Genomic DNA, 15,476 nt, shown 5'->3' with positions numbered 1-15,476 from the left:
TAAAATGAGCTAAAAAACCGAGGCAAATTCAAAACAAAAGCGAACCACACATCATGAAACGATGGTTATTGAATGTTTGTAGGCCATAAATGCTCTGGATCAAGCTGGTATTTGTGTTTTCACTTCGTCCAAATCTGTGTGATCTTTTCAAAAGATTGGATGGAAAATAAACGTTATAGTGGGACCCAAGAAGCTTTTATGGTGGATGTTCAATCATCACTGGTTCATGTTGTGTGGTCCACCTTAGATTTGGATTTTCTTTATTTTTAGGTGCATGAGCTGGAAAAATCGATGGACGGCGTAGATATACAACATATACACAACGGTGGCGCACGGTCACGGCTCACGTGTTTCCCTGGTCTCGCCGAATTCGCGCTCACGTCTTCAACTAACCTACATGTAGCATCAGAGAAGCTTCCTTTCCTCAACGGTCGCCGATTTTTTAAATCTAACCTGTCCCGCACGTCCACTTTGCAAGTACACTTGATTTGTCTACTCACCATCACGCGTGCTAATATTCGGTATCCATTCGGCCATTGGTTTAAAAATGTGGGACCCACCATTTAGATTTCCTCGGCCAATATGATTTAAATACTCGGATATATTTCACAATCACGATGATTAGCTGGGCTACTTGATTCCCCTTAGCCACCCAGTTCATTTGCACACGTGTACTCACCAGATTATATATCATCTTGATTCGCCCGATGAACGGATTGGATCTCGAATTCGAACGTGTGGAATAGCATAACCTAGCACGTGTACATTGCCGAATTCATCGGGCTCTCTTTCCTGCTCGATTACCGCAGGGATGGAGTAGGTGTTACACAGGGAAGACGTTAGTGGGTGTTTCCCTGAAGGTGGGGCCCACTTTGATATATTTTTTGTATATCCATGCCGTCCATAGATTTTCAAATATAATTTTATGGAATTATATAAAAAATAAATTAAATTCAACTCTGGAATGAACCACACCACTTTTGTGGGAACGGAGAAGTTTTTAATGGTAAGTATTCTATCCCTACTGTGTGGTCCAAATATCATTTGGATCTTCTTATTTTTAGTTTGTATACCATAAAACTAGCCGAAAAAACGGATGGACAGCGTGGATATACAAAATATAAATCAAGGTGGGCCCCACTGTTAGGGAAACACCCAGCTGGTTAATACCTAATATGCTCCCCCTCAAAATTCCTCCACCATTTGAATTTTACCGAATAATGCCTCAAGAAACCGATATTACCGATAGCCTTCTTCAGAGGTAAAAATTACGTTACTGCCTTTATTTTCTTTATTTTGTTTTTTTTACAATGGCGGCTTCGGTTAATCCCGGATCCACCGAGTCGGGTGGATAACTGACTGTAGGGCCCAATTTAATGTTTGTGCTTTACATCCATGCTGTCAATCCATTGTAACATCTCATTCTAGGATATTATCCCAAAAATTTAAGTAGATCCAAGTCTTAGGTCGACCACATCATAAGAAACAAAAGGAATTAAATACCAACCTTAAAAACTTCTTGGTCCCTTCTTATGGTATGATTTAACCGATATTTGAATTTATTTTATTTTTAAGATCATAACCTAAGATGAGCTTTCAAAATGGATGAATGGCTGGTTTTAAGTAGGGATTCACATATGGTGAAGCCATACACAAATTGTAGGTCCACGTGGCATACCTCTAACATCCAACCCACCCAATATATGAATTGAGGCAAATGAAAAATGCAAAGGATACAATTGTAAGGTGGACCAATCCATACAAAATAATATTAACGGATCAAAATATTCAAATTCATGTGTAGCTCATATGATGATTTGATCAGCCTGATTTTTTTCCTTGTGATCAACAAAGGTGGGGTGCATATGTTGGATGGCTCGGATGCTCTACACATACAACGCAATGACCCAAACAAGTATCGATTTTTACTACTTTTCAAAGAAAAGTTGGATTAGGACATTTTCACCGTATGGTTCTTCAACAATTCTTTTCTGATCGTCCAAAGCATTACTTGTTAAAATGTAAGGATACCAAAATATAAAAATGGAGGGAAATGACCTTGTGGGGGTGGACTCCGACAATCTCACATCCAATCTACAGGACACCTTAAATGTGGTAAATGATTTACTTAATCCAAACCGTCCATCCAGAATATCCTATATCAGATGGGAAGTACATTGGTGGCCATTATAATCGAATCATCCTAGCCATCCATTTTCAAACTTATACCTGCTAAATGGCTAACATTGAATTTTTCGCTTTTACATGGATTTAAACGACAGTAACTCTGGATGGAAACATTGTTACAACAATGTGAGATTTTGGTGTAGAAAAAAAGAAAGAGATTTTAACAGCAAAATTTCTCCTGAATCCATGATTTACTAAATAATGCCTCTACCATGACTTAAACTACAGGAAGGTCACTTTGGAGAAAGGAAATTACAAAAATACTCTCACCAAATTTTTTTCAATGCTGGAAGTTGGAGACTTGTGGGGCCATTTCATGTTTAAAACATCCAACCCGTCTAACATATAGACTCCTTTGTGATGGTCGTATGAGAAAATAATGAGGCTGATCAAATCATAAAATGTGTTGAAATTGAATTTAAATGTTTTGGATGGTGTATATTATTTTTCATGAATTATACCACGTTCCGGTGGAAGTCTTCATAATTTTGATTCATCTAAGAGTAATGTCGGTTTCCATCTTTCTGAGATGTTAGCCACATACCACACGGGCCCATAATTCCCAATTCCAACAAGGGCATTAGCGGAAATTCTACACTCCACTCTTAAATCAAATTGATTTGATGATCCCAGCTGTAAAATCAATGCCATGCAAAAAAATGGATGGATAAGATCTATTGTAGAGATCTTGACGCAGGGATGAACGTGATGAGGATAACTACTCCGAATCTACGGAGCTTCTCTGGACTCCTCACAGAGACTTCTCGAATCCACGAGGAAAGAAAGTCGAAAATAGAGATAAATTCTAATAAATTCGAAATTGATTAATTGATGAATAAAAATGAGTTCACAACCCTTTAAATAGGGGTACCAAGCAATGAGAAAGAAATTAAATCAAACTACAACTCAAACTCTTAGAATCTGCGACTTACTATAAATAGTAAACTTACTATTTATAGACGATCGTGACATCCACTAGTGCGCAAGGTTTTCGGCCAAAAATAGTAAGTGTCCTATTTGGCTTCACCAAACCGTTCTCTTAATTATTCTAAGCTCTTTTCACGTTGGGCGCAACTCCTAAAGCCCAATGGATGGAAAGTTATAATCAAACTAAAACTTACTATTTATAGTAAAAATGAAATTAAAACAGGGAAACAACCGTCGATCCAGGGGTTTTTCGCAATTCCAGGCTGTGCAACCCGGCATAGCAGGGTTGGTTGGCTTCAGTAGCTCGTTCTACCCCAAAATCATATATTTTTCGTTAGATAACTCATTCCGAATTGCAAGATACGCCCGATTTAAGGTTCGATGGTCTGGATCACTTCTATCATCGGTCGGGCCTTTTCTGATCCATCTTGGCCATGTAACTATCCACGACCCGCTCTACATCAGATCTAGTCACAGTGTTAGTGTTTTCGGCTATCAGATTGTTGTGGGAACCCTGGAAAATACACCCAGATCCATAGCTCAACTAGCAGACTGAGCGGAGATACCTTGTTTCAACACTTGAGGTCTTGGTATCGATCCTTAGCAGGGGTGGCTAACATGGAGTGTGTGTACTGACATGGGTGTGTACTAGCAAGCTAACCCCCCCTCTCCCTTTATTTTAATTTTTTATTTTTTACCCATTGCTCACCTAAGCACCACTTCACATGGAACTATGAACTTTCTTGAGAACCCATTGTATGTGATTTGACTCCAAGATGTGAACAGTCCACTTGAAGAAGCACCTCATGAAACACTCCGGGCCAATTTTTACTTTGATCCGAAGCTCAGGTAGGGTATGAAAAATGAAAACAACTTCCTCCTTTGATTTGCATTTCTCTTTGCTACAGCTCTCCAAAAATTTAGATCATGATGAAATTTTTTTCCTTCAGGTTTTATGTGATTTCGTATCATATGGACCGTTCATTTTAGACGCCCATGAAACGTGTGCAAAGGTGCGCATGTGCCCCAGGTGAGTGTGTGTGTATATATATATACCAACAAATGACCACTAATCCGTTAGTTATATTACCAAACAAGTGTAAATTTTGGTTGATGACGCTTCTAAGCTCAAAATTCATAACTTAGATAGTTTGATCTGACTTATGTGCATGCCACATGTGCAATGTTATTCATCCATCATACCCTTCCAGAATATCAAGCTTTTCTCATCTTTAAATTCTCCAAGACGTGTATAGTTGTCCAATGTGATTGAGATAAGCCAAAGCCCACCGTTAGTGATGTAATCGTTCATTTGGTGTTCCCCACAGCTCATTATGCAAATACAACTGATTACTGCAACCCCTCCAAAGTACCACTTTCTTAAGACATCCTAGCCATCTAAAATGTGGGCCCCGCTACAGTTTTCATCTATGTCGAAAATCATGCCCATCCGCTTATTAGGTGGGCCGCATCTGTTTGCAGAGTCAGAACATCATCCATCCATTGATTTTAGCAGCACAGCCCACCTGGTGAGTGTATCTGCCAGTTCTTCTGCACTACATGATCTTCATGGTGGGGGGCAATGTTTACATGGTTGGGATGTTCTAACTTCTATGTAAGTGACACGTCAGCCTGAAAGACCAAGCTGCATGTTAAGCTAGCATACAACCAGTTGTAGGAAGCGTACAAAACTTATAAAATAATCCTGACCGTCCAATTTAAAGTGAACCATTGACGTGTTTAGTCTTGATTCTCCATTGGGAAACCATGATAGAATTTACCAGATTATCCAATAGGTGGGTCCTTTGCATCTTAACTATCCACGGTGGGGCCGACTATATCAACATTCCTGATTGTGTAAGGTTGGAGGTTGATGTAGAGTGGGTTGTGGACACTTTCATGGCCAAGATAGAGGTGAAAGTAACTAGGATCACAAAAACCTCAAAGTTATTCATCTCACAAATCGGAATGAGTTTTTCAACATATCATATATGATTTTGGGTATGAGAACCTACTTTAGCCAAACAACCTACTATGCTAGGTAGCCAATGTCAGATTTGCAAGATTCCATTAAATCAACAATTTTAAGTCCATTTTATTTCCATTTTTACTATAAATAATAAATTTTAATTTGACCATAATTTTTAATACTTTTGAATTTTAGGAGCTGTGCCCAACATGAAAATAGTTTAGAAAAATTTTAAAATAATATAATTAGGATAAATTGAACAAACTTACTATTTTTTGCTAAAAATCATAAAGCTCAATAGAAATCATGTTTGTCCATAAATGATAAGTTTACTATTTATAGTAAGTAAGGTTTTTAGAGAACTTGACTTGTAATTTGAGTATGAAATTTCATCCTAAGTTTGAGTTCACTTTTTAAAGGATTGTAAAATTTTATTATTTTTTAATCATCAATCAATTTATTTTAAATTATTAAAAATTATTTTTATTTTCATCCCTAGCCGATTCAAGAGATGTATATACAAATTATTAAAAATTATTTTTATTTTCATCCCTAGTGGATTCAAGAAATCTATATACAGAATCTGAAGAAGCTTACATCGGAGTATTTATCACGGGAGGAGACGGTGATACCTCATCACGTCCTTCCCTACGTCAAAGGTGTAGGATTACCATAATCAAAACTCCAGCTAACTACCTGCCTTTTTTATTATTTTAAGAAAAAATTAGCGATGTAGTTGCTTCCCTTCCATGCCCTGTTTTTTTTTTGCTGGCCGAAAACTTAAGTAAGTAAATTTTTAGGGTATGGAAGGACAACTTTGGATGAAAATACCCGTGGCTTTTAGGGTAAAGCAATTGAAAAAAGTAAAAATATTTTTATTTTTATGGGTTTGTCCATATGTCTAGTTTAGTAAGTAAGTTTTGTTTTAATCGAATAAAAAAAGATGTATGGACGGTCACGCCTGTATTAAATAAGTTCCCTTATATTAATCCCTTTTGTCTATTTCATTAGGCGTTGAACTCTCACGGAAGCATGCCTTTCCATGCTTCTCATGTCACCGTTGATATTTCTTTGTGAAATTAACATTTACACAGCTCTTTATTGATTTTCACACACCCAGTTGTCAAATTGGAATTTGATGGAACAGAAGTGTACTATTTCAATTCTCAAAATAAAAAAATGTGTATTTAAATCAATGGGGTGGGCATGAATAGTGACCCGCATTTCGAATAAGAGAAATGCTCCCGTGCTCTCAAGCATTATAAGTTATAGTGTTCCTACCTACACTGGTTCAGTCAAGCAGGCCAATCAATCGATCTGAACCGTCCATTAAGTCCCGAACACATTCCATAGGCTATGAGAGTGGAAACATCTCACTGATCTGATGATCCAATCCATCCTTGATTTGGCCTTAGTCTTATCACCATCCATTTTCCATCCCATCGGTGCGATGGTTACAATCGCCTGGAAATAGTGATTCTTTGTAAATATAAGCATTCCATGATGGGTCGTAACAAATAGATGGATAGAATAGGTTTGTCGACTTATTTTATGTGAAGGATCTTGACCGTCCATGTTAGATGCTATTAATCAAATGGTTATATTCCTCAGATTAGTGAGATGTTTGTGCTGGATTCGATGAACGGTCTGGATCAATGGATTGGATCCTTCACCGTCCACGTTAGATGCTATTAATCAAATGGTTATATTTGTCAGATTAGTGAGATGTTTTGTGCTGGATTCGATGAACGGTCTGGATCAATGGATTGGATTGTTCAATGGGTCGTTGCACCATGGATAGGAGGGGATTTGAGGGGGTTTCAAATCCCCTCGTTGTTTGGCAGCACGAGGTTTCAAATCCAGGGGTTCCAATCCCCTCTTTCCGGGGTTTGTAATCCAAGGTGAGAGGTTACACCTAAAATCATTTCAGTAGTTACATGTGTAACATGTGTTTCACTATACATTTAACCATACATTATTATACTATTGGGCACATGGCTCACTAATGATGATCAGTACTATCTAAACATTATCGATGTAACTCAACACCGTCCAAGCATTGTCCAACACTGACCAAACATTGTCCGTGTAAATCAATGATTAAAAATCATTGGTTAGTGATCCAGACATGATCTCGTGCTTGTGGCTCTTCAGAGACTTAGAATTTCATCATTTTTGGGCAAAGCATGTATTTCAGCGGGCTTATCACAATCATTTTATTAAAAATTACATATCTCAGAGATATTAAAATTGATTTAATAATTAAATTCAAACCCTTTTTAATATACTTTGGATATGTGCTTTTGAATTAAAGTTTTTTTTTTTTTCGTTAGTACACCCACTGTTAATTCACACTTCACTATTAAATGAGGTATCTTTCACTCAATCTACCACTTGAGCTATGGATCTAGGTGTTGAATTAAAGTTGATTCATACTCCAAGGTGCCAAACACATTGGATTGCAAATCCAGGGTTTCTAATCCTGAGGGCTCCGAATTCATGTTCCAAATCCACACTCCTAGACAGGCCCTTATTATAGCCTACAAGCTTTAATGCTGTGACAACGCCACTGCATTTGAAAAGGTTTAAGAAAGAGAAATGCTCCGGCGCTCTAGAGCAATGTAATAATCTACGGTGCTTCTGGTTGCATCTGGCCATTTGGACAGTCCGATCAATCGATGCTGCATTTAGCAGTTTGGACAGTATAATCGATCGATCTGGACCATCTATTAACTCAACAATACATTTTATAGGCTACTATGCAAAAAATACACCATCAAATGATCCAATCCATTCTTTATTTTTTTTCCCCCTTTAGTCGTCCTTTCCCCACACCATCTATGTGATGGATGGTTAGGATTTCCTTTAAAAAGTTCTGTTTCAGAATCATAACCAACTTACGATGGCCCCCACATAGATTGATCAAATTATTGAGTAGACCTATTTTTGTGAAAGTGATCTGCACCGTGCAGATTAAAGGCTACTGATCAGATAGTTATGATTGTAGATTGGTGCAATGTTTTAATGGTTTCCTATGAAATCTACATTGGACATAATGGACAGTCTAGATGAATTGATTGGATTTCCAAAGTGTCCCAATCCAGCCAGGAGCATTATAACATCGACTGCTTTGAGAGAACTGGAGCATTTTTCTCTTTAAAAATGAAGAAAAATGCATTATGGCGTTGACAAATCGCTTTCTCTCTCGTATTTATATACAAGGATGGTATGTGGAGGCTTTTCTATGCATTAGATTTCCTCATTGGAGACGGAAGTGAAACCGTATCTTGTGTAGTTCTCGTCTGTTTTTTCCTCTCTTTTAGTTCCTCTGGTAGTTGGGTTTTCAGATACAGATATGCCTTAGATTGTTGTTTTTTATTTTCAGAAAGCAGCCATCTTTAGATTCTTTTGGTGTTTTTTTCTGTTGGGTTTTGGTTGGTTCGTTAGATATTCCTTGAATCGTTTGATTCTCGTAAAAAAGCAGCTTTCTTTAGTACAATTTTGTGTTTTTTTAAAACTTGGGTGGGTGTTCTCTTTCTGGGTTCGTCTTTGGTTCTTGAGATATTCCTTGGGTTTTTGTTTCTTATAAGAAAGCAGCAATCTTTAGCTGAATTTGGTGTCTTTCTTTCAATTGGGTGGCCGTTTTTTGTTGGGGTTTTTTCGAAAGAAGTTTTGGTTTAAAGAAGGTATGAGTAATCCAATGAGGCCGAGGATGAAGGTAACGTTCCATCTGGCTTACGATCGGGGATAAACGATCTGACCCATTTGGCATTTTCACAATTTAAAACGTTTTTCTTTTTAGTTTTCAATCAGTTCTTGTTTGGATTTTTTGATAACAGAGAAGATATCGAATGAGGGTGGTTTGAATTCTGTTTGAGGTAGAGAGGTTAGTACTTCAACACTGAAAAATCTCTGTTGGTTCTCAGTTGAGAAAGTTCTGCCGGGTTTATAATAGAATTTGAAGCTCAAAGACTCTGATTTGCTTTGTGTTCTTGTCAAAGTTATCGATTTTTGAAAGTTTTCAAATGGAAGGGGATGTTTCATATGTTTTATCTCTTTAAGGATTGAACATAAAAGGTTTAAAACCCAGAATTTTATTCCCTTTGTTCCTCATCGAGAAATTCCAATATATGGAGATTTTATGCTGGGTTTGTGATTGAGTTTGAAGGTCGAAGACTCTAAATTACTTCGATTTTTCTCCTGAGAATTTGTCGATTGCAGCATAAGAGTCTTGAAGCTTGAAGAAATTAAACTTTGATTTCTTTTACTTGTTTCTACTCAACCGGTGATTCTGATAAGCTTGTAATGGAGAAAATTGAATTCGGGAAGGGTAAACGAACCAAATTGGGACAGATTCTGCAGACTTTGGCGCGTTCGCGGTCAATCAGCAGTGTTAAAAGGTCATCAGGGATCCCTTCTGGTCCCATGTCAAAGAGCAAATCGTGGCCCCGGGCCACTAATACAGGCAATGATAAACACTGCCCAAAACACCGGGTTGCACCCGAAGGTTGCTTCTCTGTATATGTTGGTCCTGAGAAAGAACGCTTCGTGATCAAGACGGAATACGCCAACCATCCTCTCTTCAAGATGCTACTAGAGGAGGCTGAGATGGAATATGGGTACAACAGCTGTGGGCCTCTGGCGCTGCCCTGTGGCGTCGATATTTTTCACAAGGTCTTGTGCGAGATGGACAGTGATGAAATCCCCAGTGGATGCAATTTCACCAAGGGATATGCCGGGTATCAGCTTCTCAGCCCATCTCGGGCTGGGGCCGCAATGCACTGATCTGCTTTTATGTGGAGTTTCTTAGGCATTTCTGTGTAGTGAAATGTTTCATGGCCATTAGCTAGATTCAGTTCTTGTTTCCATGTACATAGCAAGGGAGGTTGTTCATATCATTTCTACTACATCCAAGGCCTGTGTAATCCAATCTGGCTATGTATGAGAATAAAGAGGTGAAGATCTTCTTCTAAGATCTTCTTTTATTTGAATATTTTTCACTGTTATGGTTGTGGATGGATTGTATTTTGTCCTTGTTTTTCCAGTGATTGTGAACTTGGTACTCGTAACTTCTCATCCATGGCTTCCGAATATTGGCTGAATGATGGGATTTTATTTTATTTTTTTGAGTTGATTTTATGTTTGGCAATTGTTGGTTATTTGTTTTGGTCAGTGATTCACATGTTCTAATATGGAATGTGATGTGTAAATAGGAAGATACTGTCAAGCACTAGTGTTGTGTTTGGATGCACAATTGAATTGGATCGCAATAGGTAGTTCATTTGGGTTGAAATCATGAAATTTTAGGGGCCTTCTGTTTTATTTGCCCCACAGAAGTAGCCTTCAAATTGCAGTTCCATTTCTTTTAAGTTCAGCTTCAAAAACCTGTTTTGCTGCTCCTTAAAAATGAATTCATCTCATTTTAGTCAATCATAATTATGTACTAGAGATCATGATTGTTGGTTATCAATACTAGTTCGAATTGTTACCGAAATGAAGTATGATCTCTAATACATAGTTATGACTGACTAAAATGAGATGAACTCATTTTTAAGTGGCACCCAAACAGGTTCTTAGCACCAAGAAAGGAAATTGCAATTTGGTCATATTGACTTAGGGCCTGTTTGGTTGCCACTGAAAAGTGAGTTCGTCTCATTTTAGTTACCCGTAATTATATATTAGAGATCATACTATATATAAATTGTTGGTTATCAGTTATTTTATTTTTTTCATTGTTAAAATCTCCAGTATAAATTGATCTCTGATATATATGGTTGACTAAAAAGAGATGAACTCTTTGTAAAGTGCCAACCAAACAGGCCATCTGTTTCAGTAGGGGATTGAGGAAAATCAGGATTAAGCCTAATTCAGATTTTGGCAGGCCCCATAACCTCAGCATCAGATTCACATCTCTAAAGTGAGTTTTTCTTCTGCTTATTCAAAATTAAGATTTTTGAAAAACAGTAAACATGTCGGAAATTGTGAAAGCATAGGTTTAACGATTCAAATCGACATGGAGGGGATGGAGATATCCCGCTTTTGCCGGATCCCTACCCAAACGGAGCTGTAATTGGATTAATCATTGCATCATTGGAGTCCACTTGATTAAGTTCAACCATCCATTAGACTTAGCCTAATCTTCTTGAATCAATATGTAAAAATCACATTGGTCTGTGTACTTGTGCTCCCTCTTTCGCTGTGCATTGCTCACTCCCTCTCCATTAGGCCATTGTGTCTGTGCTTCCTCTAGCACTCAAAAGAAAAGGAGGCGAGAGAGGAGCAGAGGAGGTAAACAAGTGAGGATTGTCTGCTTGCATTTGGTTGGGACCATGTCACCAGCTTACCATCTTCACTGTCAGATCGGAGAAGTAAATTGGCTTGTCTTCCCACCTGTGATTGATTTGAGTGGGCTACCAAATTCTATTTCTCGGTTCTATGTAGTCGTATAATTGTGGTTCTTGATCCATAACAATAACACCCAAAATGAATGTGCCTTATATTCCACTCCCAAGATACCATAATGGATGATTAAGGTTGACGGTTGATGTAGAGTGGGTCGTGGACACTTTCATGGAATAGATGGACCAGAGAAGGCCCGATCAGAGGCGTAAATGATCCGGACCATCAGAACCTTAAAACAGTCGTATGTCACAAACCAGAAAAACAGTTGTATCTTGGACACTTACTATTTTTGGCCGAAAACCATGAAGTCTAGTAGGAATGATGACCGTCTATTTATAGTAAGTCACGGTTTTAGGGAGTTTGAGTCTAAAACTTCATCCTAGGTTTGAGCTCATTATTTAAAGGATTGTAATTTCATTTTTTTTAAAAATTATCATCAATCAATTTATTTTTGAATTTATTAGAAATTATTTCTATTTTATCCCTCGTGGATTCGAGGAAACTCTGTGAGGAATCCAGAGAGCTCCGTGAATTTGGAGTGGTTATCCCTAAGGAAGACAGTGATCGACCTCATCACGTCCTTCCTTGCGTCAACAATTGGACTAAAGTATTATGATTACTATTATTATTGTTGTTGTCGTTGTTGTTATCTAATATTAAAAATGAACTTGGACATCCATTTTTGCATGCTATTTATTGGATGATTAGGATAATCTGAGATGTGACTTTTCCAAGAGGTCTAGGAAGAGTGGGTTCGATCAGATGAAGGGTCTGGATCAAGAAATTGGATTGGCCAATGTTTTGTGAATCAACCTACTGATGTAGCAAAACTAAAAAAAAAAAAAAAAAAAAAAAAAAGAAGAGAGAGAGAGAGAGAGAGAGAGAACCTGTTTTATATACAACTCAAGAATAAAACCTTATTCCACTTTTAACATTTAAATCTAATTCCAAATAAAACCGTATTCCACTTTTAACATTTAAATCTAATTCCAAAAGTGAGTTTCAGAATTCAACTGAATCAACTCAACTCAGCCGAGTTTCAAGCCAACTCAATGAGTTTTAAAACTACAGTCCCTGACCCTCCTCTGGCAGCAAGTGCCTCACATTCATTTCTATAATATTAATGAGAACTGAAGCAATAGGTGATGGCATGGTAAGTTGGCATACAGGCCTGTTTTTCCAGCCAACATTCTACTTGTGTAGGAGTACATGCCATGATAATGGTATGGCCCACCATGAAGATTGCTCATTTCGAAAACAGGATGATCCTCTACTTAGATGGGCCACACCTGGATTTCGAATCATATTGTCGGTTTTCCCTCGACCCGATTGGGACGATGAGCAGACTGGCCTGATTTTCGTGTCAGGCAATCTTCATGGTTGGGCCTACGCAAGTTGCAGTTGAATGCTGGCAGCAAAGATAGGTCTGCATGACAATTTACCATGCTGTGGCTTGTCAGTTATCAGTTTCCAATATTTATTTCTGTTCTCTTACATTTCAGCTTCTGATTTTTCTGGTTGAGCTTGTAACAAAAGGAATGGGCTAGTCCATCACTGGAATAAATGTGACATACCATAAATGTATCCTTCATGACTAACCAATGCTGCAACATTGTAGGAAATGATCAAAATTCCTTTCAATACATTCCTTTTGAGTTCATGGTCATGCTTTTTGTGGTTTACATGCTACATTTGGGTGTGTTTGGATGTTCAATTGAAATGAATTACAGTGACTCAATTCAATAAAGAGGAATGATCATAGTGGGTCTAGCCCTCAATTTACCATTATGGTTATCTGAGCTATTTTCTGAAGGTATGGTAATGCAGGGGCATTTTCACACCAGGCTCGAGTGGGGTCGCTTGTGGGATGCAGGGGCATACTCGGGGTGGGTGCGGCCTACGGAGGAGGTCTCGTGTTTGGGACTCCTCACCGGGGGTGATCAATGCGCATTTCACACTAGGCTCGAGTGGGGTAGCCCGTGAGATGCGGGGACACACTCGGGGTGGGCGGCCCGTGTGATTTGGGGCCCACGTAGGGGGTTCGGCCGAGGTCCTAACCCATGCGATGTGGGGCCTGGGCTATGAGATAAAGGGATTAATTCGCCATACTCTAACAGTTCGAGCTTTTAGAGCAAGTGGTTAATTGTCCTGCATCAAATTGGTATCAAAGCAGGAGGTCTCGTGTTCGAGACTCCTCACTGGGGGGTGATTAATGCAGGGGCATTTTCACACCGGGCTCGAGTGGGGTCGCTTGTGGGATGCAGGGGCACACTCGGGGTGGGTGCGGCCTACGGAGGAGGTCTTGTGTTCGAGACTCCTCACCAGGGGTGATTAATGTGTATTTCACACCAGGCTCGAGTGGGGTAACCCGTGAGATGCGGGGACACAGTCGGGGTGAGCAGCCCGTGTGATTTGGGGCCCACGTAGGGGGTTCGGCCGAGGTCCTAACCCATGTGATGTGGGGCCTGAGCTATGAGATAAAGGGATTAATTCGCCACACTCTAACAGTTCGAGCTTTTAGAGCAAGTGGTTAATTGTCCTGCATCATATGGTTTGTCATTATTATTATTATCAAAATGGTACCAACCCAAGTTTCTTCATTCATTCCTTATTATGATTTATTACAATTCAAATCGACAAAGATCCAAACGCACTGTTAGAAATCATCTTTGTATTAAGATATGTACTCTCCTCAAGAGCAAGACTTTCCGCTCTGATACCATGTCATACAACCACTTGCTCTAAAAGCTCGAGCCATTAGAGGATGGTGCATCAATGTCTATCAAGGGACTCTAACAGAGATTTTAAAAGACAATAGACAAGCCATGGCACCCAAATTCTGGCTACCATGTTGGTCCATTTGGGATGAACTGATCAGAAGGTCCTGTGATTTCAGAATTCTCTGAAGCAGGCATAGATCTTTCTGTTTCATTTGGATTTTCCAGATCTTATTGTCATATGAAGGAAAGAAAATGTGTATCTCACATATATGTCGCAAAATTGTGAGTATCAGAATGTTGCTCTGGTAGACCACCACATTGATATGCCGTATCCCCAAAAGCAAGGAGATTTCCCAATCACTGGTGATTTTGGCCTATTAACTCATTCATCCAGTGTCCCACCATTTCAACAGTACAGATCATACTTTTTTGTGACACATACTGCAGGGGAAGCTGCATAAGACTTCTACGATGTGGGCCACATAATAATATATGGATCAATATGGTGGCATGACATGCTGTTTGATACTGAAGCTTCAAAATTTTTATTATTCTGTCAATACAAATATCAAAAGGACAATCATTTTAACCATTTGGTCACTATTTCATGACACTTAAAAGCATATCATGCATCAAATTCTAAGATTTATTCAAGGGACTTTTCATTATCTTAATTTTCAGTTTTCTTTCACTTTATATGGACTTTTTTCATCATCATCTTCGTCATTGTCGTCGTCATGATTCCTGTTTCATCAAGACCCTTTTTCATCTTGAATATAAATAAAACAAAGAAACCAAGATTAAAACATCAAGCAAAGTCTCCAGTGGAGGATCGAATCTCTCAATGTATGCATATAGAAGGTCTCAAGTCCAACCCGTTGGATCATAAATTACTGTCCACCCAGCAAATAACTTCCAACCTTTCAAGTGTGTGTGACATCCACCCTCTGATAGGTTGACCCCATCATGAGGATCACCTTATGAAAAAATCAACGATGCCAACTAATCGAGTGACCACACTTGTATTTTGTTATTTATCAATGACTATACATTGTTTTCTATGGAGAGGCCACCTGATGAGTGAATGAGACTGAGTTTTGCACAAGGTGATCATCATGGTAGGGCCAACCTATTGAAAAGGTTGGATGTTGCACCCACATGAAAGGGTAGACATAATTCACTGCTTGGACTGTAAATGTATATGTATATATATGTATGTATGTGTGTGTGTGTGTGTGTGTGTGTGTGTGTGTACAAGTATGTATGTATAA

At 38.6% G+C, this 15,476-nt stretch overlaps 1 protein-coding gene across 1 annotated transcript; it reads left to right on the top strand.

The window, feature by feature from the left end:
- Positions 1–8,252: 8,252 nt before the first annotated feature.
- LOC131239387 (auxin-responsive protein SAUR72) lies at positions 8,253–10,074 on the top strand. Its single transcript, XM_058237079.1, has one exon. It carries the CDS (start codon positions 9,389–9,391, stop codon positions 9,866–9,868), a length of 480 nt encoding a protein of 159 aa, XP_058093062.1. The 5' UTR covers positions 8,253–9,388; the 3' UTR covers positions 9,869–10,074.
- The last annotated feature ends 5,402 nt before the right edge of the window (positions 10,075–15,476 follow it).

The sequence above is a fragment of the Magnolia sinica genome, chromosome 3 (genome assembly GCF_029962835.1).
Source record: "Magnolia sinica isolate HGM2019 chromosome 3, MsV1, whole genome shotgun sequence".
Taxonomy (NCBI): domain Eukaryota; kingdom Viridiplantae; phylum Streptophyta; class Magnoliopsida; order Magnoliales; family Magnoliaceae; genus Magnolia; species Magnolia sinica.
The sequence above is the reverse complement of the archived record's forward strand: the minus strand, read 5'-3'. Positions and strand labels throughout refer to the sequence as shown.